The 26,931-nt window shown below is 43.0% G+C and overlaps 1 protein-coding gene across 8 annotated transcripts in view; it reads right to left on the bottom strand.

Moving 5' to 3' along the window:
• SEPTIN11 (septin 11) overlaps window positions 1–26,931 on the bottom strand; it is a 146,604-nt gene that overhangs the window by 16,770 nt on the left and 102,903 nt on the right. For all 8 annotated transcript variants that reach the window (XR_012754400.1, XR_012754399.1, XM_075352114.1 and 5 more), the window contains exons 5-9: window positions 19,646–19,807; window positions 13,607–13,703; window positions 12,918–13,086; window positions 8,793–8,925; window positions 7,812–7,999 (exon numbers count right to left, since the gene is read on the bottom strand). Coding sequence is in view for 6 of the 8 variants with exons in the window: in XM_075352114.1 (XP_075208229.1) it covers window positions 7,812–7,999; window positions 8,793–8,925; window positions 12,918–13,086; window positions 13,607–13,703; window positions 19,646–19,807 (749 nt within the window). In the remaining 2 variants the exon portion in view is untranslated. The remainder of the gene's footprint in view (window positions 1–7,811; window positions 8,000–8,792; window positions 8,926–12,917; window positions 13,087–13,606; window positions 13,704–19,645; window positions 19,808–26,931) is intronic.

Genomic DNA, 26,931 nt, shown 5'->3' with positions numbered 1-26,931 from the left:
GGTCTACTTCAGAGAGCTTATGACTGCAGAAAACATTGAAAAACTGTGACTATACTTTGGGAATAATATTGTGTGAAAATAAAAAATTGTAGTACTGATCAAGGCATATAGTAAATGTGCTTGACACGTAAACATAGACACATACATGAAAGATGTAGGTGCGCCAATGACACAGTACCATGGGGACAGTTCTATTTTTTTTTTATTTTTTTTTTCAAACATTAAAAATAAGACCACAACATTAGAAGCAATGTACAGAAAATGGAAACTGTGGAGCAATGGCCTGGAAATACCATACAATATGCACAGTGGATTTACATGTCTTGTCATTCTTTTTGCTATAACTCTTACACAGCATACAGACATATTTGTAACATATTCAACACCACATTGACTTTATGTTGCTTTATAGAGGCTGAACCCCATTTTCTGCGTACAGTGGTCCTTACTAGGGATGATCGAATATCACAAATATTCGGCAATATTCGCCTTCGCGAATATCCGACGAGTAGGTCGCCGCTATGCGAATAATCGATGCGCAATGTAAGTCTATGGGAAGCCCGAATAGTTGCTACTCGGCAACTATTCGGGGTTCCCATAGACTTACATTGCACATCGAATATTCGCAAATAGTCGAATAGCGGCGACCTATTTGTCGAATATTTGCGGTATTCGATCATCCCTAGTCCTTACCATACCCCACAGAGCGACTCACCCCAATCTATTGGAGAAGACCACTAGTCAAATATGCTAGAGGGATTCTGACTACACTAACCATCACATTTCGGCCCACCAAACTATTTAAATGAGCATGTACCTCTTTCAGACATATCCAGCAATACCTTTACATGGCTAGTCAGTTCCTCCTTTACTGAGATATCAATGTTTTAATTGATATGCAAGTGAGGCTGAAGCCTCTGTCACTCCAGGTTTATAACCCGCCTACTCCTGCTTGACTAACGGCTGGGTGGTGCTGGGTGTGGAATAGAGCTGGAGTGACAGAGGCTTCAAATCTTAAAATCTACAGATTCATTTGCATATCCATCCAAACATTGATTTCTCAGTAATGGAGAAACGGACTGGCCATTTTAGGCTAGTTTCACACTTGTGTTGTGCAGCATCGGTCGCATTGCGTTGTGTGACCGATGTAACGGATGCATTGCATATAGTGGCACAACTGATGCGACGGATCCTGCAAAACAACGGAATCCGTTGTAGCTTTTTTTTCGGCAATTTACTCAACTGAGCATCCACAGTTGCGTAAAGACGGATCCGTCACAGGGATCCGTCAAATGATGGATTCCGACAGATTCCGCCACATAGGCTTCCATTATAAAAATGACGGACGCCGGCGGAATCCAGCACATTGCATTTTTTTGATGCTCTGGGAAGCGCAGAAAAACGCTACATGCTGCATTCTTTCAGCCCAGCGGATGCAACGCAGCATCAGCTGGCGGATGCAACGCAGGGCCATTAGTCGCAATGCGTTGTCCATACAAGTCTATGGGAAGCAGCGGAATCCTTTAACGGATTCTGCTGTTTTCCAAAACGGCGGATTGCGACTGAAGGAAAAAAACACAAGTGTGAAACTAGCCTTAAAGGTATTGCTGCACCTGTCCTTAAAAGAATTACAAAATGGATACAGCCGCACACTAATCCATTTTGTATTTGCTAGGTTTTTTCAGCTGGCACCTATACACACTTGTAGGATGTGCAGGTCAGTCTTTTGAAATACTTAAAAGAATTACAGGCAGATATAAATAGTTTGGGGGCTGAAATCTTGCTGACAGAGTCCCTTCAAATTTATTTCATGCTTTAGTTTCCAGTGTCTGGCGGCATTTTTCTGTAAGCGAATTCAGTCATGAAGCCTTTCTGTATCAGCATTTTGGGTTTTAAGACGGTATACTCTAAAATGACCACTAGAGGGCGACTGCTGCTTTAGAAATAAGATTTGTTAGTTTAGAAACAAGCTAAACTACAGACATCAGTAGTGCGCCTCTAAAAAAAGTGGACATTTTTTGGTTATAATTAATGATGAGCGAATACCGTAATATTCGTAATCGCTATATTCGTCACAAATACTTTGTAATATTCGCGTATTTGTTCCGAATAGCGAGTACAATTCAAGTCAATTGGAAATGAGAGTTAGGGCCGTTTCACACATCCAGCTTTTCGCCGGTTTGCCGAATCCGACGCACTCCAGTACAGTGTGATACAGTACAATGGATGCACGTCAACTTTTGGGTCACATGCTCCGGTTACATGACAGTATGTGTCCGGAGCATGTGACCGGAGCTGGTCATGCTGCCATTGTACTGTATCACACTGTACTGGAGTGTGCCGGATCCAGCAATCCGGCGAAATTCCGGATGTGTGAAACGGCCCTTATTTTCTGCTGGACCCAACAAAGAGGTCTGGGGGATGGGAAGAGTATGGAAAATATGCCTGCATATATAATATATATATATATATATATATATATATACGGCAAACCTGATGGGTGGGACACAGAAATATCGTGAGGCGAGTACACAAAAAACTCGCAACGTAACAAGTAACCCAAATACCATACTATCCATGCGAGTAGTGAATAGTAACGATTACACTCGCTCATCACTAGTTATAATCCAGCTTTCTCAAAAATCAAAAACAGATAAATCAAGTTACTGGCAATTTTCTTGTCAATGTAAGCTTCAGTGAACACCAGGCAATCTAAATATATTCATGTTTTGGCTACAAAATATATGATCTGATGTCACGAATATAGGCGGCTGGGGCTGTATACTGCCGGTGTGATGAAGATGGTGGCCAGGCCTCAAAGTTATATTCTGGAGTGCAACTTTACTGTATTTGGGAATTACACAAGACTGCTTTGCTTTGGCAATAAAATGCTTTCTGAATTCCAATTTCACTTGGACAGCAGCATCATTCCCCAGTACACAGCATTATTGCTAACATATGGGATCGCTGCACTGACTCACTGATGGAAGCGCTAATATTTTATTATTTCTGTTAATGCCAACCTGGCTTAGTACCCATTCTGTTCCTCGCTGGCTTTACTCCCTACTATTAGGAATTGTTAGCAAGCAGGCCTCCTCCATACACATCAATTATAATTCAGGCTGTAGGCCAACTATCACATACGGCAATGTTTTCTTGGTAAGAATATCTTCATAGGAATTATAGATACCACATACAGGGCTTCATTCTAGAAACTAAAGGCTGCGGGATACTTGTAACCCTTGCCAATATTGTACTGCAGGAGATTTCCGCAGAAAGTGAATACAGAACTATAATATTATGGGGGTTTATAAGATTCATTACTTTATGTGTGTTATTTACAATGATATTGTCTTATTGCTGAAGCAATCGATTCATCTGTAAGTGGAGCCTATTATGCATTTTCTAACAATAGTGTAATAGTGTAGTATGTATTATTTTGGGGCAACCAGGTCATAAGTGGATCCAGTGACAGCGGGTAACCTCAGTGACAGCAGCTGATCGCGCGGCTGTCTTCATTACCTGCGTTGAGGTGACCGGAGCGGCGGTGTCTTCTGCAGCTCCGGTCACCTCCATGCAGCAGCGCTGGAAGCGACGCTGGAGCATCCTGGATTACGCCGGACATGGAGGGCTTTTTGAGGCTGATTAAAGTGGTGAACCAGGGTATATGTTTGTGTTTTTTATTTCTAATAAAGGATTTTTTCGTGTGTGTGTGTTTATTTACTGTAATTTACAGATTAATCATGGAAGGTGTCTCATAGACGCCTGACATGATTAATCTAGGACTTATTGGCAGCTATGGGCTGCCAATAACTCCTTATTACCCCGATTTGCCAACGCACCAGGGCAAATCGGGAAGAGCCGGGTACAGTCCCAGAACTGTCGCATATAATGTATGCGGCAATTCTGGGCGGCTGTTGGCTGATATTGTTAGGCTGGGGGGCTCCCCATAACGTGGAGCTCCCCATCCTGAGAATACCAGCCTTCAGCCGTATGGCTTTATCTGGCTGGTTTTAAAATTGGGGGGAACCGCACGCCGTTTTTTTTAATTATTTAATTATTTATTTCACTACACAGTATAGACACGCCCACCGGCTGCTGTGATTGGGTGCAGTGTGACACCTGTCACTCAGCGTGGGGGCGTGTCTCACTGTAACCAATCATAGGCGCCGGTGGGCGGGTAAAGCAGGGAATACAAGATTGTTTAATGGGCGGCCGGCTTTTTCAAAACAGTAAAAGCCGCCGGAGCAGTGTGAACGCCGTGCAGCGCCAGGGATCGGTGAGTATATGAGAGAGGGGGATAGACTGACATGGACAGAGAGTGAGGGACAGAGATAGTGACCGACTGACAGAGATTAGTGAATGACAGACATTGTGAGGCGCTTCAGAACGCAGCTTTTCAGCTGCGCTCTGAAGCAGACCTTTTTTAAGCTGCGGTGCAGAGCGCACACCTGCGCACATAGCATCAGACACCAAAATCGTATGAGGGATGTCACACGTTACAATTCACCAGGTTCGTGCAACAAAACGCTCAATTCTAGAGAATGATACGATGTGTTTGCGATCAACGATTTTGCGTTCAATCCTGATCGCAAGTAGATGTCACACGCAGATACCTCACAAACGATGCCGGATGTGCGTCACTTACAACTTGACCCCAACGACGGATTGTGATATATTGAAGCGTGTGTAGCGGGCTTTAGAGTTAAAACAGAGAATTTAGCCCTGCATCTCTTATCACAAAGTCTGTGTTTGTTTATCTGCTGTTTATCTAATATTAGCTTACGCTTCCTAGCTTTATCATTAGTTGAATGCAGCAAAGTGTGAGCTCAGGTCCAACTCTGCCCCCTTCTGTGATTAGCAGCTTCTGTCTATGGAAATGTACACTGAAAGTCTGGTGTGGGTGGGGGCAGCTGTATGGGCTCTGCTACATGCTAAATCTAAAATCTTTGATTTTTTCAGAACGGCTGCAGCCAGTAATCTAAGTGATATATCATTGGGTTCAGGATTTCTTTGCCTATATGATGCTGCTGTCAGATGAGGTAGCAGAAACCTGCTGATAGATTCCTTTAAAGGGAACCTGTCTCCTATAAAAATGCTAATTATCTGCAGATATGAGATATGAAACGAGCCCAGCGCTTGCACATTGAACCTTGCTGCCAGGAGGAATTCGACGTTAATCCTCCCAGCAGTGTTTCAGTTATGGAGGTGGTGCGGGTTCAGTCAGCGCTGTGTGTATGGAAAGCGGCGCTGTAGCCACACACCCCCACACTGACTGACAGTTCGCCCAGCATTAGAGCAGTCAGTCAATGTGAGGGGTGTAGTTACATCTACCACTCTCCATATACAGAGCAGTGACTGAATCCGTGCCAGCACAACCCTGATGACTGAAACCCAAATGCTGCAGGGAGGATTAAAGTTAATTTTCTCCTGGCAACGGGGTTCAATATACAAGGCGCCAGGCAGGATTCCATTTCTATTAACCCTCAGAATAACCCCATATATGTAGGTTAATAGTGTTTTTACAGGTGACAGGTTCCCTTTTACAAAAAAAAAGAAAAATGGATTCCATACGGGAACAGGTGGATTAAAATAATAGCAAAAACGGGTCACTTTTAAACTGGTGACAGGTCGTCTTTAATCTGCATTAGAAACACCATAAAGAGACCTTGAAATTAGAGATGAGCTCTAATTCAAAAGATATAATAAAGTTGCAAATCTCAAGAATATAAAATAAAATGTAATCTTTTGTCATCATCACTAAGTATTTTACTTCTTCTATAAAGAATCTGCTATGCCAACTATAAACAATGGTTGACAAATTGGGAGAGATAATTTTTGTGTAAATGGGTTGCCACTTTCAGAAAATCCCGGACCTTGGGCATAGTTGGTTATAAAAAACAAACTTGTCTTTACTCACCCTTCCCTGGTCCATCTCTGAGTCTCTGCCTTTCTTACCAGTGTCTGATATTGCTGTCTTGCCAACAGAGCGGCAGCCAATCACTGAACTCAGTGGCTCTGCTAGTGTAGACAGAACACACCCTCTGAGCTCAGTGATTGGCTGCGGTGGTGTTGACATGACATCAGCATGGTAGTCAATATCAGACATCGGGAACAGCAGCGGACACTCAACGTTGCACCAGGGGAGGGTGATATAAGCAAGATCTCTTTTCCAGAGACATTTTCTGAAAGTGTATAACCCCTTTAAGAAATACCCAATCACTTAAATACCAAAGTAAGTAGCAGTCTATATCAACTGCTATGTATTTCCATAAATGCCCAACATAATCATTTTGAAAGAAGCATTACAAAGTATAACACTTCTGTTAGGCTATGTGCACACGTTACTTTTTTCTGCGAAAAAAATCTGCTCTCTGGGCAGTAAAGCTACTTACAAAAACACAGGTTTTGCTGCCTTTTTAATGCAGATGGTATGTGTCATTTCTCTACAGTACATGTTAAATAAAGTTACTTGTATTTACTAAAAATGCAGAAAAACACACAGTTGTGTTTTTGGCTAAGCAGGGTGGATACTGGGAGTATCTGCATTTACTATGCAGTTATGTATTTTACTATTTGCTATCCTGTAAGGAATGCCTAAATATATGCATGGCATGTCTATATTTCTGAGGACTATAAAACAGATGATTGTCATTAAAATTTTGGAGAGCTTTGGAAATCACACGCCTGTGTATTTCTTTAATTCTCACCGGCGCTGTTCGATGAACCCCAGAAACTTTTAATTGGAGTGAGAATTAATTCAACAGCTGGTACTGTAAAAAGCAGTTTTTAATTTTTTTTTAAAAAAAAAACGCTGCAAAAGTGCAAGGTGTACACATAGCCTTAGATGGATCAAGCACAGTAGCTACCTTTTAGGACTCATTCACACTTTAGTATATGTATACAAAAACATAGAACAAGTGTTAATCTTTCAATTATCATTTTTCTCTGTAAGTTTCCCTCCTGGCTTTGCCATACAAGCACTGGTGGAAAATACTGAGATGTGAATGAGGCCTTAGCAGAACTAAGCTTTGATAAAATAAGTGAGTTTAGGATAAAGAACCATTAGCATAAGTGGCTCTCGACATGTGTATATATATCTGGGAATTATATACTATTCACGCTCACTCTGGGTACTCCTATCTGCCCCCAAGCAGAACACTCTCTTTAAGGACTCTACAAATCGGTGTCCTTGATTTCGGTACTGGTTTCAAGGACCTCTATAATCCTACTTCACTCTTCTATACTGTACATTATGCAATATGCCAACCCACCTCATTTTGTCTACAGATTCCATTAAAAATATATATTTCTACTAAAGTGCATACTTAACCCCCCCCCCCAAAAAAAAACCCCAAGGTTGCTCCCTGCATATTATATATATATATATATATATATATATATATATATATATATATATATATATATATATATATATATATATGAATATATGATGGTTCCCAAGGGATCCAGTTTAAAGGAGTTTTCCGCCCCTTTCTGCGTACTATACAGGTATACAATGTTTTCCCTTCTCTGCTAGTTACTACATAAAAGCTTCTTATGGTCTGTAATGGCACAATAGACCAGCTTGTGCTCATATACGTTTGACTGTGACCTTATGGTTAAACACCCAGGTACTATAGGATGCCACCACACATTTTAGATTAAATTGTAGTAAAATATAAAAAGAAACTTAAAAAAATAAAAGAGAAGACCAGTTTCCCATTATAAAGATGAGAAGATGGCAAGAGGATGCATTCATGCCTAAAGCCAATGGTTGAGATGGGGAGTAGTTACACAAGGCTGCTTACTTTTTCTTGTCCTTGTCTTTCTTGGTTTGTTGGGATCCAGCCTGTTGGGCTTGGGACTGAAGAAGTTGTGCTGCAGCCTTCTTCTTCTGGAACATGTTCACTTCTTCCTCAATTTCCTTTTTCTTGTCTTCCAACTTCTTTTTCTCCTCTTGGTGAGTCCTTTTGAGGAGGTCAAATTTTTCGTGGAGCTAGCAAGATATGTATGATTGAACAACTAATAAGTCACAGATTATATGTAAAATGAAAAATGAAAGGTAAATACGTTTTAAGAACAACATTTTTTGCAAGATGAATCAACTAGTGTCTGTTCTTGTAATTACCCTACCCTGTCATCAAATATAATACAAATCCTAAAGGCATTGTCCACTTCTTTTACATTGATGGCCTATCCTTACAATAGGTCACCAATCTCTGATCGACAGGGGTCTGACACCCGGCACCCACGCCAATCATCTGGTCTTGGCCCTGGCGGCGGCAGGCAGTCTGAAATGCTCTGTTCTGGCCCTGCCCCATCTTCTGATAGTGGTCCACTGTCGGGTACCTCCTATTGATTTGAATAGGAGGCGGATGTGCAGTACCCTGAGAATATCAGCTGACGGGGGAAGCTCCGGAGCTGAGCATTTCCAGCTGCTAGCACCCGCACTGAGAACAGCTAGTCGGCGGGGGTGCAGGGTGCCAGACCTGACCCTGACCGATCTGACATTGATGACCTATCCTATGGATAGGCCATCAATGTAAAAGTAGTGCACAACCTTTTTAATATCAGATGGGAAAACAAAATTCCTTTAGTGGACATACACACACAGAGACACACACACAGAGACACACACACACATACAGACACATACAGACACACATACACTGAGCTTTATATATTAGATTTCAATATAAGTACATTCATCATAACAGGTCTAATGTCACTGGAAGATTAAGGAAGATGCATATCTATAAATTCCAACCATAAACGACAGTTGCTCTTACCTCCTTCTCGGCTTCTTTCAGCTCAGCTTCCTTTTCTTTTACTCTCATCACAAACATTTGTCTCATTTCTTCTTCCTTCCGCTGTAGCTCTCCTAGGAACTCATTCCTCTTTGCTTCATAAGTTTCCTGAAGGCTGTTCACAAGGAACAAAAACAAAATAAAAAAAATTGACCCTCATCATTGGTGATAAAGAGCCAAACCCTTTTAAGCTTTGAGACTTTGTGTGTCACTTTTGGTTAATCAAAGCTTGGGCACCTTAGCTCCCTCCTTACATAAGGTAGGCACTTGGGTATGTTTTATTACTTAGTGCAATTGAGTTGATTTACAATATTATTATATATATATATATACACACACACACACACACACACACACACACACGCACACACACGCACACAGTACAGAGCAAAAGGTTGGGCACACCTTCTCATTCACAGAGTTTTCTTTATTTTCATGACTCTGAAAACTGTAGATTCACATTAAAGACATCAAAACTATGAATTAACACATGTGCAATCAAATACTTACCAAAAAAGTGTGAAACAACTGAAAATATGTCTTACATTTTAGGTTCTTCAAAGTAGCCACCTTTTGCTTTGATTACTGCTTTGCACACTCTTGGCATTCTCTTGATGAGCTTTAAAAGGTAGTCACCGGAAGTGGCCTTCCAATAGTCTTGAAGGAGTTCCCAGAGATGCTTAGCACTTGTTGGCCCTTTTGTCTTCACTCTGCGGTCCAGCTCACCCATCACCCATCAACCATCTCGATTGGGTTCAGGTATGGTGACTGTGGAGGCCAGGTCATCTGGCGTAGCACCCCATCACTCACCTTCTTAGTCACATAGCCCTTACACAGTCTGGAGGTCTGTTTGGGGTCATTGTCCTGTTGAAAAATATATGATGGTCCAACTAAATGCAAACCGGATGGAGTAGCATACTGTTGCAAGATGCTGTGGTAGCCATGCTGGTTCAGTATGCCTTCAATTTTGAATAAATCCCCAACAGTGTCACCAGTAAAGCAACCCCACACCATCACACCTCCTCCTCCATGCTTCACGGTGGGAACCAGGCATGTAGAGTCCATACGTTCACCTTTTCAGAGTCGCACAAAGACAAGGTGGTTGGATCCAAAAATCTCAAATTTGGACTCATCAGACCAAAGCACAGATTTCCACTGGTCTAATGTCCATTCCGTGTGTTCTTTAGCCTAAACAAGTCTCTTCTGCTTGTTGCCTGTCCTTAGCAGTGGTTTCCTAGCAGCTATTTTACCATGAAGGCCTGCTGCACAAAGTCTCCTCTTAACAGTTGTTCTAGAGATGTGTCTGCTGCTGGAACTCTGTGTGGCATTGACCTGGTCTCTAATCTGAGCTGCTGTTAACCTACGATTTCTGAGGCTGGTGACTCGGATAAACTTATCCTCCGCAGCAGAGGTGATTCTTGGTCTTCCTTTCCTGGGGTGGTCCTCATGTGAGCCAGTTTCTTTGTAGCGTTTGATGGTTTTTGCCACTGCACTTAAGGACACTTTCAAAGTTTTCCCAATTTTTCAGACTCACGGACCTTCATTTCTTAAAGTAATGATGGCAACTCGTTTTTCTTTACTTAGCTGCTTTTTTCTTGCCATAATACAAATTCGAACAGTCTATTCAGTAGGACTATCAGCTGTGTATCCACCAGACTTCTGCACAACACAACTGATGGTCCCAACCCCATTTATAAGGCAAGAAATCCCACTTATTAAATCTGACAGGGCACACCTGTGAAGTGAAGACCATTTCCGGTGACTACCTCTTGAAGCTCATCAAGAGAATGCCAAGAGTGAACAAAGCAGTAATCAAAGCAAAAGGTGGCTACTTTGAAATACCTAGAATATAAAACATATTTTCAGTTGTTTCACACTTTTTTGTTAAGTATTTCATTCCACATGCGTTAATTCATAGTTTTGATGCCTTCAATGTGAATCTACAATTTTCAGAGCCATGATAATAAATATATATATAAAAAAGAACTATGCTTCTCTTTTTAATTAAATCCTAAAGAAACACTCTGGGCACATGGTAGAGGCTGCCAGTGAAACAGGGGGTGGTGCTGGATGGAGTATAGAGCTGGAGTGACAGAGGCTTCCGATCTACCATAGTCCTTCAACCTAATTTACATATCAACTCAAACACTGATTCTCAGTAATAGAGTAAAGGTACTGTCACACATAACGAGATCGCTAGCGAGATCGCAGCTGAGTCACCGTTTGGTGACGCAGTAGCGATCCCGTTAGCGATCTCGTTATGTGTGACACTTACCAGCGATCAGGCCTCTGCTGTTAGATCGCTAATCGTTGCAGAATGGTCCAGGCCATTTTCTTCAAAGGCGACGTCCTGCTGGGCAGGACACATCGCTGTGTTTGACACTGTGTGACAGGGTCACAGTGACTGCTGAGATCATTATACAGGTCGCTACTGCGACCTGTATTGTTCCTGCATCGCTGGTAAGGTCTGACTGTGTGACATCTCACCTGCGACCTCCCAGCGACTTACCTGCGATCCCTATCAGGTCGCATCGTTTTCGGGATCGCTGGTAAGTCGTTGTGTGTGACTGGGCCTTAAAAGTCTGGCCATTTAAAGGTATTCCTGGACTGGTGTTTGAAATACTTTGGGGTGGAATTCTGCTGACAGATTTACTTTAAGATTCCTTAAAACAAATCCCGATGTGTTAGGATTCTCAGAAAGACTCGTTTTCGAGGAATGGAGCTGAGAACATGGCTGTGTTTACACTGTGTTGTCAGAGTATGTAGCAACCAGGAGGAGAGCAATGCACACTGAGTGGGGTGTGCCATAAATCTTACTTTCCCACAATTGAGGGAGCAGGATATCCTGTTTTATTTTCCATACTGTGGGATAAAATGGGACATATAGTTTTCTTTACATACACACTATGAATGGATCATGTGAGGTGGCAAACGGCTTAATGGAATAGTACTATTGATGGGAGCTCATAAGATAAACGGTTTATCGTGGGTAGACAATCGTTCCGTCGGTATCAAAACGGTGCCATTTTACCTAAGTGAATCAGCATCTAAAATTAAACAATTTAGGCCATTTTAGGTTTAATTTTAGTGTTTTTTTATAACAGTCATATGATGCACACACTAAACAGTGGAATCTCACAGCATTCACTCCCACTGCCTTACGTTACATTGATGAATACCACAGGCGGTCATTTTTTACACCATTCTGTAAGCATACACATTCACACACTACTGCTAAAAACCAAGGAGGCCCGATATCTCCTTCCAAGCCTAATATGGACAGATGGGGCCTCAGGCATGCAGGAAGTCAGTCAGAAATTCCTTAAATGCTTGAAAGACATATCGGAATACTGCTGTGGTAAAACAACGTATAATCTAGTGTTTATGTAAGCGGAGAAGCAAATCATCTGGTCTGCCGCTAGCTCAGCTGACGGGATTGTATTACCAGTGTGTGATTTCACTTAGAAGAGATCGCCAATGTGAGATAACTGATGGATTTCATAGGCCAAGAGGAAAAGCCAAGCCAACAGACCATACTACTTCACAAGTATGGAGTATATGGAATAAATTGTGGATAATGCTTAGAAAATTGCATGGCACCGACCACTATTTCACTTGTATCTCTATATTTAATTCTGGTCCTTATAACACTCAGATATAATTCTGGGTCATATTTAAAGGGAATCTGTCACCTGGTTTTTGATACCACATCTGAGAGCATCATGATGTAAGTGCGTAAATCCAGATTACAGCCCACTTACTATATTGTTTATAAAATCCCTTTTTTATCTGAATGCACCAAGACCTTGCACCACTAGTTGCCAAATTGTGTGCACACTGTGCATCGGCAGAAAGCTGCGAATCATTGATGGGTGCAAGGTTATGCAGAGCTCATGAATAAGGAGGACTAACTGGCAATGGGTTTACTGGTCCTCTAGTAATAATCTCCTGCTGGTAATGTAGTGATTTTATCAAAACTACAGCTAGCAGCCCAGTAAGTGACACATTGCTAGAATACGAGTCTCTGTCCCTACATTATGCTGCCCTCAGATTAGGTCGCAGAAACCTGATGACATATTCTCTTTAAATCAATGTATTCATATTTACCTGAACGGTTTGCTGTCTGGGTCTGTGTCTTTAAATCCCATTTCTTCCAGTTTGCAGCGCCTGTACAGCTCATAATGGCGAGCATGAGTCTGCTCTCTTAAGTCCTCCATGTTTACTCGTATCAACATCTCTCTAAGTTTCACAAAGTCACAGTGGTTCTCGTTCTCCACTGAATAAAAAGAGAAAAGTTCTGTAACAATCCACTTCTAACAGAAGCAATATAAAGAGCACACCACCATTGTTGGCCATGCTGTTTTCCTAAAACAACATAGGGTCTATCCTTTTAAAATGCAACATTTTTGGTAGTGGATACGATCTTTCCCCACAAAATTAAGTCACACAAACACCTTAGATAGCAGTTGGCCAAACAATGGATCTTGTTCTATATACATATATATTCTACAGCTATAAACTCCAGTGTTCTCTATGAGAGATCTGATGCAAGACACCTCTGGTGGTGACTTATCTCATAGAGAACAAAAGTTTGAAATCAGACATGCCGGATTCTCAACTTACCCAACAATCATCTATCTGGGCCCCCATACACATTAGACTATTGGTTGAACCGTATCAGCGGGTTCGGCCAATGTTAGTCCAGAATTATATAGAACTACTCCAGTTTAGATAGAACACACTATTAAAATGGAAAACTGATTTATTTTATTGGAAATCTTATCTAGGAAACCTACCTTGGACTATACCCCATGGATACTGCCTTGCTTTTGCCATTTTGTTGCCAATTTTTACTTCTTCTGTACTTCCAACAACAGCAAATGGAAGATGTACCTAAAACAAAAGAAAAATAATCAAAATTTTTAATTCATACTATTAATATATTTATACATACAGTGGGTGAAATAAGTATTGAACACATAAAAACATTTCTAGTTTAAAATATTTCTAAAGTTGCTATTGAGATGAGTTTCTCACCAGATGTTGGTAACCACCCATCCAATCCACACAGGGAAAGAAATCAAATCATAGATGTCCATAAATTAAGTTATGTGTAATAATGAGAAATGATACAGGGAAAAAGTAATGAACACATGAACAAAGACAGGTGCAAAAAGCCATGGAAAGTCATGACACCAGCTGAAATCTAACAGTAATTAGAAGGAAATCCTGTCACTTACTAAAAAAATAACAGCTAGTTCAACTGATGGCCTATAAAAAGATGTCTCATTACCAAGGTGCCACACAGGAAACATCTCATGATGGGCAAAACCAGTGAGCTGTCTCAAGATCTTACTGATCACATTGGTTACAGAGGCATTTCTAAAGTACTGAGAGTTCCAGTGAGCACTGTTGGTGCCATGATCCAGAAGTGGAAAGAACATAATTTAACAATAAACAGGCCATGAGCCAGTTGTCCAAGAGCCAAAGACCACCTGTGGAGAGCTACAGAGAGACCTGTAATCAGCAGGTACAATTGTTTTAAAGCAAACAATAAGTGATACAGTCAAGCTACATAACCCGTATGCACATTGACTATGTAAGACTTTATTGATGAAGAAAAAGCATGTTCAAGCGCATTTAATGTTTGCTCAACAACATTTAGACAAACCTGTGAAATACAGGGAGAATATAGTCTGGTTAGATGAGGCCAAAATTCAGTTATTTGGATGCCATAATATACACCATGTTTGTCGGCCAAGAAGCAGTGCATATCACTCCCAAAACATCATACCAACAGTGAAATTTGGAGGTGGGAACATCATGGTGTGGGGCTGTTTCAGCATATGGTAATGGCAAACATCATATAATTGAATCAACGATGAATGGACAAATATACCGAGGCATTCTTGAAATCTCCTGCCATCTACCAGGATGATGAAGCTGAAATGAGGATGAAGATTTCAGGAACAGAATGATCCCAAACACACAGCCCAAGAAACTCAATTGGTTTCAGAGAAAGAAAACAAAGCTGTTAGAATGGCCGAGCCAATCCTCTGACCTGAATCTAATAGAAAATGTATGGAAGGAACTAAAGCTCAGAATTCATAGAAGAAGTCCAAGTAACTTTCAGGAATTGAAGAGTGCTTTTGTGGAAGTATAGGCTAGAAGCACACCTGAGCAATGCATGCGACTAATTTCTCTGTACATGAGGCATTTTGAAGCTCCCATCACCAATAAAGGCTTTTGTACAAAGTACTAAATAAATTTCAATACATGTGTTCAATACTTTCCCTATGCCATTTATCATTATTATACAACTTAATTTTTTGAACATCTGCGGTTTTATTTCTTTGCATGTGTGGATTGGGTTGTTACTGACATCTGGTGAGAAATTCATGTCAATTGCACCTTTAGAAATAAGGTATATATTACTTAGAAATTTGGTGACATGTTCAATACTTATTTTACCTGCTATATATGACAATAAACTGTTAAATTTTTGGGGTGTGATCAATTCTAACAAAATATGACAATTCTATCTTTGTTGATATCCAAACTGTTAAATCACAACTGAGTTCCACAACACAGACACAATTTGATTTAGCTGTAAGCAAACAGTGACTCTAAAGATTGGAACAAATTGGAGCAAAGTATATCGGAAAGTTGCTATATTTGTCATTGAAGTAGTTTTCCACTTTCTCATTTCATTAGATGGAACTGTAATCTGTTGAGGACAATGGTTACAAATTAAGTGAAGTTTGCTTTTGCATGCTGTTTAAAGGGGTGGTCCAAAGGCTAAAGCAATTTCAATCCAGATCCCTATCTATTTATTGCCCCAAACTAAACTAATTTCTAATACGGCTGAATTAAAAATTCCCTACCTTTCTCTGACTACACGATCTAATATTGATTTTTTTCTCTTTACCGCTTATCTCATGACACTTTGTTTGAGAATCACATTGCAAGTTGGCATACTAAAACGAAGCGTCATGAGGGGGCAGAGGCTGTGTTAGTGATGAAGCGTTATCAGTAAGTAAAGGTGACACACAGCGCAATAGGGTTATATCCAAAGGATAGCAGTAAAGTGAGAAATAAGGAGTTGCCCAACTATTTAGGTTGTTAAACACACAACTGAAGATGCAAGGTAGGACAGTTGCTACAGTACTTTCTGTCCGGGAGATCTCATAGTGATGACAAAGTAGTGGAAGGATAGGAGTTGTAGTCTGCGCTGCTGGTGATCCAAGAAATCCAAGGTAATAGTCAAGATGGAATAATATTCTTTACGCATTTCAAAGCTTACCCAGCGTCTTCATCAGGAGAATCACAATATTAGAAATTAAGCTAATTTTGTGGTTCTCCTAAAAAAGAAGCTGTCTAAGCTTTGAAACGCACAGAGAATAAACCATTTATCCCATTCTGCTTATTATTTTGGATTACCAGCAATGCAGACTACTACTCCTATCCTTCCACTACCTTGAAGAGTCATCAATAACGCTCATTTCAGGGGGCTGATCTGGTCCCTGTATGCTGTCATTATGCAATTTTCACAGTGATAGCGCGATCTGTGTTACAGACTGAGATCAGTAGATCCAGCAACACAGAGCAGTGAGTACTGATAGTGTGCTGTGTTAAATTACCCAGTAGCGTGCAGACACCAGCATCCTCCCCACAGTCACTGACACTTCTTTTCAGGAAGGGGGCAGAAGCTGTGTCAGTGACTGCAGCCTCTTCTGCCTAATGATGCTTTGTTTGAGTATCCCAGCATGGATTGGGATTCTCAAACAAAGTGTCATCAGACAGAAAGTAGGGAAAAAAACAATAGTAGTTAGTTTCAATGTAGCCGTATTAGAAATGAGTTTACATTGGGGCAATAAATAGATAGGGATTTAGATTAAAATGTACTTAGCCCATTTAAGTGCTGGGAAAAAAACAGTATCTGACATGTCAGACTTATGAGAAATAGTACTATAAATAAAGTACCTGCAGAGAAATTAGAGTAACAGAAGCAACAGCTACAAAGACATGGGAGTTGTACTATTTGAAGTGATGAGGAGGTCATAGTAAATGGTAGTATGGTAGTAGTAGTGACATGAGACTAGCACTAGTAGGAGTATTTTTAGAAGGGAGTGGCAGTCATAGAGCTTGATGAATAGAACAAGCAACAGTTGGACATCAGACTGTAAATCAAAGAGGAACTGAAATGAACAGAATGCTCTTCAGCACAGCTTCCAGGGTTTTGCTGGTCCCGTCATGACCTTCTGGTTTATTTCTGTTTGTTTGCACCTCTGACCCTGCACATAAGGTAACAGTGCACAGGAAATAACTAAATTGGCCTTCTTTCCTTTTACAAACAATACAGCTAAGTACACGTCATAAAATAAAATGGCTAGATCCCCCTCCTAACATTAGAAACAGCTTCCAGAATGTCTTACGGGAGCTCCATACTCAACTAATGTAAGCAGGTACATTTGAAATGATTTAGATTTTGCGGAAAGTTTAAAATGTTTTACCGCCCTAGGGCACACTTTCAGCAAGTGCAGCTTTCTGAATACTAACAGTGTGTCAGTGTGTAACATATACACTCTTAAGATTCGGCTCTGCCAGTTCGAACGGTCATGATGTGTCAGAAAGTATGGATTTGCATACCTGGGGTCACTTCTCTCATCTGCTTCTCTCGAAAGACCATTGAAAATGTTTGTGATTGGAAAGTAGACTAATATATAAAGGTTACCACTTCTCTTAATGTTTCATTGAGCAAAGTGGATAAGGAACTAGCTGTCATGAACCTGCAAGCACGCAAATCGCATACTTGTGGTTATGTAACGATTGCTCAAACTGGCGAGCATAGCTAAATCCTACTTGTGGTCACATAACCATTGCTCAAACTGGAGAGTACAGCTGAATCCCAACAGTGTATACATTACACACTGCTTGCTGTAAGTTTGCCCTGAAGTGGTTCTTGCAATACATGACTATTCATATGATCAAATTAACAGGGTTTAACTATCTTTTGGTGCTCCATCAATTTTTTTTATAATTTGATACAAAGAAAGTGCAAATGTTTATCAGAGACGACCTTTATACTGGCAGCACGTGCTTTCAAGCCCACTTAAAGCACCACTCCAGCGTTTGTTTTTTATTTCCCTACTGGAGTGATGCTTTAAATCTAAGGGGTACTTTGCACGCTGCAAGCCGATGCTGTGGTGCCGAGCGCGATAGTCCCCGCCCCCGTCGCAGCTGCGATATCCTTGTGATAGCTGCCGTAGCGAACATTATCGCTACGGCAGCTTCACATGGACTCACCCGCCCTGCGACGTCGCTCTGGCCGGCGATCCGCCTCCTTATTAAGGGGGCGGGTCGTGCGGCGTCACTGCGACGTCACACTGCAGGCGGCCAATAGGAGCGGAGATGAGCGGGATGTAAACATCCCGCCCACCTCCTTCCTTCCGCATATCCTACGGAAGCCGCGGTGACGCCGGTAGGAGATGTTCCTCGCTCCTGCGACTTCACACACCGCGATGTGTGCTGCCGGAGTAGCGAGGAACAACATCGAACCGTCGCGTCAGCGTAATTATGGATTACGCCGACGCTGCACCGATGATACGATTACGACGCTTTTGCGCTCGTTAATCGTATCATCGAACCTTTACACACTACGATGTCGCATGCGATGCCGGAAGTACGTCATTTTCAATTTGACCCCACCGACATCGCACCTGTGATGTCGTAGTGTGCAAAGCCCGCCTAAGTCTCCTGGCTCATCTTATTCTTATCTTCCAGCGTCTTTATCTGTTTTCACAGACACTACCGTCAGTGCCAGGCATTTTATGATCTACCGGCTGCTCTAATGTTTATGGAGCACGCCGGAGTCACAAATCGATACATCTCTATGAGAGCCTCGTTGTTGCTTGCATTAAGCGCTTGTGATATAACTTCTGACTTCCGACCAGTAAGAAGTTACGCCCACAAGATGGCGCCGCAGGACTGGAGTGGGGACAAAAAAAGGATGAAAATACCAGAGCTTAGGACCAGGAGCAGTGGACTAAAGGCTGCTTTACACGCAGCTACATCGCTAACGAGATGTCGTTGGGGTCACGGAATTCGTGACGCACATCCGGCCTCGTTAGCGACGTCGTTGCGTGTGAAACACAGGAACGACCGTTAACGATCAAAATTACTCACCTAATCGTTGATCGTTGACACGTCGTTCTAATCCCAATTATCGTTGCTGTAGCCGGGTTGTTCGTCGTTCCTGAGGCAGCACACAACGCTATGTATGACAACGCAGGAACAAGGAACATCACCGTACCTGCGGCCGCCCACAATGAGGAAGGAAGGAGGTGGGCGGGATGTTCGGCCCACTCATCTCCGCCCCTCCGCTTCTATTGGGCGGCCGCTTAGTGACGCCACTGTAACGCCGAACAAACCGCCCCCTTAGAACAGCGACGTCGCTAGGCAGGTAAGTATGTGACGGGTGTTAGCGATGTTGTGCGCCACGGGCAGCGATTTGCCCGTGACGCACAACCGACGTGGGCGGGTGCTTTCACCAGCGACATCGCTAGCAATGTCGCTGTGTGTAAAGCCCGCTTTAGATTTAAAGCACCACTTCAGAGCTGAAAAAATAAAAATACCAGAGCAGTTCTTTAATGTTTCTTTTGGACATGAATTGAAACACTGCATTCACTGGACGGCAGCAAATAAGAGAATATTTAAAGGTGTATATGGATTTAGTTTTCAAAGACCTTCATATCCAAATGTGAAGTATGGGAGGAAAGATCTTACTTACAGGTTCCTTTTAAGCAAAGAACACAATCAGCATAAAACTAACTTACACTCATTGTTGTGTTGATCTCTGCAACTGTCTCTTCATCGGTGGGAAACTGGTAGATCTGAACTCCATTGCTCACCAGCTCACTCATAATTTTGCTTTTGAATTTGTGCAACTCATTTTTGGCAATTGTATCTGCTTTTGCAATAATTGGGATGATGTTCACCTAAAATTCAAAAACAAATTTGTAGCAAATTCAAGTATGGCAAGTATTAAACGATCAGAATCAACTTTGGCATAATGATTAAAACAATTCCTGGGAAGAGCAATATGAAGCAAATATACATCTATATAGCAGATTTCCTTTAACAGCGGTGTTTCCCTATAGATATAGATGACCTAACTGAAGAATAACATTTTGGCAAGGAAAAAATTTGGCCACGTCAAAAATACTGATTCAATTCTTTCTTGCAAAACTATATAATGTACCTAACCTGTTCAGTTCAAGGTCCATCCCGAGAGAGAAAGCTTTTACGTAAACCCACTTTCTTCTGAGATCCATTGGTGTTTGTGCTGAAAAGTGTGAATGATATGCGCTCTTTTACATTTACATATTTTCTGGTTGAAATTAAATAATTATGTCTTGCAGAATTGTTTCTACTGCATTTGCAAGATTATAAGGCAAGGAACCAAATACCTAGGGCATGATTAATATTATTTTAAACTAAAGCATAACCTATATTGGTTGGTCCCTCTTCTTCCCTTTGTAGACTTCAAATAGAAATCCTTAAGTAGGACACATCCTAGAATTGGCTCTTTTAAAGAAGTCATCGGTAGAAATGAGCAGACCCATTGAAGTTTGGTGGCTTCATTCAAACTTTAGGTAAAGTTCAGCTTGGGACGTGAACTTGACCTAATCCCCAAATGAAGTCTATAACTTGGCAGTTTGGATTTCCGCCCACATGCAGCCAGCCATAAACAGAACCACTGGCGGAAACAGAAAGAAGGGGGCCCCTGTTCAAGAACAATATATGGGCCCTTTGCAGCCCAACAGCTCATCATTATGCACAATTCTACCTGTTTTGGGGGTTGAAATGGGCCACCTTACCTCTTGGAACCTATGATATGCACCTATGATATGTCGCCCCTGAACAGAACACTTCTGGGGGTGGGTGGATAGGGTTTTTCCACTTTCTTTTTTTTTGTGTACACTACATCCGATCACTCTTTTGTAACCCCCAGTGCGAGCCGTTCAAACACTGCAAGCAGCTCGCACTGGGCTGAGCACCGAGTGTACCTGAGCACAGTGATGCTCACCCGAGTGGCTTGCATATGCAAAGCACCCGAACTTCAAATTTGAACTCTGCTATTTTTGTACAGTCTGTGTTTGGTATGAACACCGAACCTTGGGTTCACTCAAGTCAATGGCCAACTACAGCATCTGGCATACATGTCCTCCAAACACAGGATGAGACATTGTAAAAATGATAGTGATAGCTATATAGAAATCCAGTCAAATATCTTCGTATTAACGTTGTTGTACATCGATTCACAGGACCCATTTCATGGACTAAAGTGCAAAATCATTGTCATTGATTGGGAGCCCTGAGAACCACCACTCACTTGCCTTTATCTTTTTTATTAGCATGCCTGTTGATATAACACCAGGCTAGTTAATCAAAAGAAGAGCAGCAGATGTTCTTAGGTAGGATGAGGTCCTCGGGGCTCCTGATATTGTTGATGAATTGGGTTCTGCAAAGTGACACCAACTCTACTTCTGAAATGTTGTTGTGTCATTATGTCTGCGAGAAAAGCATTGCGAGTGGATTTCCTCTTTTAAAGAACCACGCATTTTTACATTATATTTAAATACAGATGTCAGATCTAAAAAAGGCCACATAGCAGCAGATTAGATTTTGTTCCTTCTTTCTGCTCAGCAAAGTACAAGAATTCTGTCAGGAAATGCAGTGCCGTCATTCATATAAGAACGCAGGAAACCAGTCCAAAGTTCTCATCCTCCCTGAACAGAAAAACTTTTACGTAGTGTCACCAGTCTAAAAATAACAAACCAGAGCCAGATAAAGGCTTACTGCAATAAGACGCTTTCTGGCTTTCTCAAATAGGGGAATTTTCCTGACTCAAAAAACAGACTTCAGTTTAGCACAATCATCTAAAATTCCATGTGCATGTTCATACAGTGGAAACGGTCAATGACTGGATGAGAGATGTTAATTCGTAGGCAAAAAAAATTAAAGAGAGTCTGTCACCCCTAAAATGGCAATTAAGCTGCCTAAACATTTATATAGGACACATTGCCCCGTATTTAAATCACACTAGGCAAGTAAAGCTTAACTTAATATTTAATAAAAAAATCAGCCTTTATTTGATATGCAAATGAGGGTGCTTCAGTGCACACTTGGGGTGTCCAATGCCTTGGTGCACTGGCACACCCTTATATTTACATAATGATGCTGGTACCTTACATTGATTGACTTGTCTATAATGCCCAACGCGAACACTGGGTCTCCAGTCTGCGCCTGTGCACTGACACTGAATGATCATGGTAGCGCACAAATAGTGTAAGTGGCAGTGTGGGTGAAGAGCCAAATTGCCCAATCAGTGACTTCCAATGGGGTTCAAGTCAAGTCCAGGTTCCGAACAGAACTTTATCTAAAGTCCGGCCGAACCCGCAGAACCCAAACTTCAATGAGTCCGCTCATCTCTACAGACAAGTCAATGAATGTAAGGAAAAATAGAGATAGTCCAGCTCACCACATACTTTGGCGCCTAATCCTCTAACGCAGGGGTCGGGAACCTATGGCTCGCGAGCCAGATATGGCTCTTTTGATGGCCGTATCTGGCTCGCAGACAGGGCTCCTACCTGTCTATGGGAAGGATCAGGGCCGGCGCCAGCACAATTGAGAGCAATGATGAGAGAGTGAGCGGCGCTCTCTCTCTTATCATTCTCCCCACTGTGACTGTCGGCGTTCTTCTGACAGCTCTGCAGCGAGCGCGGTGACGTCATCACTGCGCGCCTGCTGAGAGGTCAGCGAGCGACAGCAATGGACGATGCGCCGAGGAGACCGGATCAGCGGGGGAACGAGTGAGCCGCCCCTCTACTGACACTGGGCTCCCCTGACTCACAGGCCGGCCACTACACAGCGGCACTAGTACACATAGGGGCCCAGCAGCCGCTCTGCGTCTATGTGTAGTGCTGCTGTGTAGTGGCCGAACTGTGAGTCAGGAGAGCCCAGTGTCAGAAGAGGGGCCCCTGACCTGGAGAGGCCACCAGCCATGTCTGAGCTGCAAGAGTGCTCCTGACCTGCACAGAAGACGGAATACTCCATCCTGCAGGACCTGCGATGACGTCACGCCCATGTGACTGTGTGGGAGGAGACACAGGAGGCCGGGCAGAAAGCAAGATACTGAATCCTGAAGGAGATTTGGACACATGACTGGTAATAAGAAAAGAGGGGACATGAGGGTGAGGGGGGCTGCAGGGTGAGGGGCATATGAGGGCTGCAGACTGACAGAAGGATGTGAAGGGGTGCAGAGTGTTTGAGAGGGGTAAGTTGGGGTACAGGCAGGGTGAGATATGTAAGCAGGGTGTGTGAGATATGGGGGTGTATTGTGTGTGATATGGGGGTGCAGGCTGTATAGGAAGCAGGGTATGTGACATATGGGGGTGTAGTGTGTGAGATCTGGGGGGTGCAGGCTGTATGGGAAGCAGTGTGTGTGTGTGGGGGATATGGGGGGTGCAGGCTGTATGGGGAGCAGTGTGTGTGTGTGTGGGATATGGGGGGTGCAGGCTGTATGGGAAGCAGTGTGTGTGTGTGTGTGGGATATGGGGGGTGCAGGCTGTATGGGAAGCAGTGTGTGTGTGTGTGGGATATGGGGGGTGCAGGCTGTATGGGAAGCAGGGTATGTGACATATGGGGGTGTAGTGTGTGAGATCTGGGGGGTGCAGACTGTATGGGAAGCAGTGTGTGTGTGTGGGATATGGGGGGTGCAGGCTGTATGTGGAGCAGTGTGTGTGTGTGATATGGGGGGTGCAGGCTGTATGGGAAGCAGTGTGTGTGTGTGGGATATGGGGGGTGCAGGCTGTATGGGGAGCAGTGTGTGTGTGTGGGATATGGGGGGTGCAGGCTGTATGGGGAGCAGTGTGTGTGTGTGATATGGGGGGTGCAGGCTGTATGGGAAGCAGGGTGTCTGGGCCACTGACAGATACAATTGCTCCAGCGGTCACTTAGTACACAAAGGAGTGTTCCTCTCTGCTGCACTAAGCCACCGCTGGACCTAAACAATAATTCGCTGTAAAATAATAAAATAGATAATTGACATAACTGACAATGCGTTGTGTGACATGTCCAATATTCCAGCTTCTTTCTTCTGCGAATGCCTCAAAGCTGGCATTCTCTCAACATCAGGTGGGAAGAATGCCAGCTTCCAGTCATGCGCAGGAAAAAGAAGAAGCCAGACTGCTGGACTGATGTCATGCATCGCAAGTTCACAATGTAAGTTATTTATTTGATTTTTTTACTGCTAATTACCATTGTTTCAGTCCAGTTGTGGCTTTATACAGCAGGGAGGAGCATTCCTTGCTGTACTAAGTGAACATTGGAGCGATTGATCTGTCAATGGCCCTTTAAACATATTGTACGGCTCTCGCGGAATTATATTTCAAAATATGTGGCGTTTACGGCTCTCTTAGCCAAAAAGGTTCCTGACCCCTGCTCTAACGCCATGGAAGTGCGAGATGCCGCTGTTGTTGTCAGCATGTTTATCAGCAAGTGAAGGAAAGGAACCAGCTGCCAGGAAAATTTCAATTAAATCCGCTTCTTTATTGGATTCTTTAAAATAGTACAAAATAGTGGCTCTCACAAAAAAAAAGACAGGAGTCAAAACCAGCACTGGACACCAGATACGTTTCAATCAAGAACTGATCTTAGACTTGGTGAGTCAAGTCTTAAGGGTGGCTTTGCACGTTGCGACATCGCACGTGCGATGTCGATGGGGTCAAATCGAAAGTGACGCACATCCGGCGTCGCAGTCGATATCGCAACGTGTAAAACCTTTTTGATACGATGAACGAGCGCAAAAGCGCCGTTATCGTATCATCGCTGCAGCCTCCGACATTTCCATAATGCCGGTGCAGCGACAGGTGCGATGTTGTTCCTCGCTCCTGCGGCAGCACACATCACTATGTGTGAAGCCGCAGGAGCGAGGATCATCACCTACCTGCCTCCCGGCTGCAATGAGAAGGACGGAGGTGGGCGGGATGTTTACATCCTGCTCATCTCCGCCCCTCCGCTTCAATTGGCCGCCTGCCGTGTGACGTCGCTGTGACGCCACACGACCCGCCCCCTTAGGAAGGAGGCGGGTCGCCGGCCAGAGGGACGTCGCACGGCAGGTATGTGCGTGTGAAGCTGCCGTAGCGATAATAATCGCTACGGCAGCTTTCACTAGATATCGCACGTGCGACGGGGGCGGGACTATCGCTGCAGCATCGGTAACACATTGTTACCGATGTCGCAGCGTGCAAAGCCCGCCTAAGGCCTCTTTACACGCTGCGATATCGGTACCGATATCGCTAGCGTGGGTACCCGCCCCCATCTGTTGTGCGACACGGGCAAATCACTGCCCGTGCCGCACAACATCGCCTAGACCCGTCACACTACTTACCTGCCCGGCGACGTCGCTGTGACCGGCGAACCGCCTCCTTTCTAAGGGGGCGGTTCGTTCAGCGTCACAGCTACGTCACTGAACCGCCGCCCAATAGAAGCGGAGGGGCGGAGATGAGCGGGACGTAACATCCCGCCCACCTCCTTCCTTCCTCATAGCGGCCGGGAGGCAGGTAAGGAGAGCTTCCTCGTTCCTGCGGTGTCACACGGAGCGATGTGTGCTGCCGCAGGAACGAGGAACAACTTCGTTACTGCTGCAGTAACGATTTTTGAGAATGGACCCCCATGTCACCGATGAGCGATTTTGCAACGATGCAAAATCGCTCATAGGTGTCACACGCAACGGCATCGCTAATGCGGCCGGATGTGAGTCACCAATTCCGTGACCCCAACGAGTTCGCATTAGCGATGTCGTAGCGTGTAAAGCCCCCTTAAGATCAGTTCTTGATTGAAACGCATCTGGTGTCCAGTGCAGGTTGTGACTCCTGTCTTTTTTTTGTGAGATCCACTATTTTGTACGATTTTAAAGAATCCAATAAAAAAGCAGATTTTATTGAAATTTTCCTGGAAACTGGTTCCTTTCCTTCATTTGCAATCAATGTAAGGTACCAACTTTATTATGCACATATGGGGGGGTGCACCAAGACATAGGCCACGGCAAGGATGCACGGAAGTAACCTCATTTGCATACCAAATAAATATGATTTAAATAAGGAATAGTAGCCCTATATAAATATTTAGGCAGCTTAAATACCATTTTGGGGGTGACACACTCCCTTTAAAAAAGTTCCACAATAAACATGGAATGTTAAAGGGGTTATCATGGATTTCTTGTTTTTTATTTTACTTATGGGGCCAAGAACTTAATGGAAGGTAGTTGCTAACTACCTGCCTGCTCTTACCTGTGACGATCCCTCCCAGCTAAGGCAACGATTCTCTTTTTTTATTTGACCTCATGTTGACAGAGCAGCTTAGAATCAGGGAGACGGCTGTCAATGAGCATTATGTCGGTGATGTCGGCGCAAGGTCACCGGAAGCAGCAGAATTGTCGGCAGGAGTAGTCTGTGCCCATTCTTAGCCAGAAGAGATCACCACAGATTAGAACAGGCAGGCAGTTAGCAAGAACTTACCGGTAAGTTCTTACCCCATAAGGAAAAAAAACAATAGTCCCAGATAACCCCATTAAATTATTTTGCAGTTTCGCGATCAACCAAGCCAACTTTTTTGTCACTTTGTCATTAGCTTGAGAAAGGCTTACTGTGGCCGAAATTTTGCCATTTACTTTGGATGCACTTTGGACAATAAAGAGAAGAAATAACCATTCCGCTGCCTTAGATATTTTAATTTTTCTAGAATCATTTGCCACTTGATGGAAATCTGTCTCAAGAACTCATGGATATAGTGGAGAGATGTATGGAAACACTACTACAGATATTAGAACAGGCAGATTGGTAGCCAAAACTTGCCGGTTAGCTCTTAGCTTAAAAAAAAAAAAGTACTGTATAAGAAAACCCCTCTAAATCACTTTGCAGTTTAGCAATCAATGAAGTCAACCCAGCATGTTGTAAGAATGTTACATGATTACATAGGTTAAAAAAAAGTCTTAGGTCCCTAAAGTTCAACCTTAATCATGTTCATTAGAAAACGTTGTCAAGGAATTTTAACAAAT

This window comes from Anomaloglossus baeobatrachus, chromosome 1 (assembly GCF_048569485.1).
Source record: "Anomaloglossus baeobatrachus isolate aAnoBae1 chromosome 1, aAnoBae1.hap1, whole genome shotgun sequence".
NCBI classification, from domain to species: Eukaryota; Metazoa; Chordata; class Amphibia; order Anura; family Aromobatidae; genus Anomaloglossus; species Anomaloglossus baeobatrachus.
Note: the sequence above shows the minus strand (reverse complement) of the source record. Positions and strands in the feature narration are given on the sequence as shown.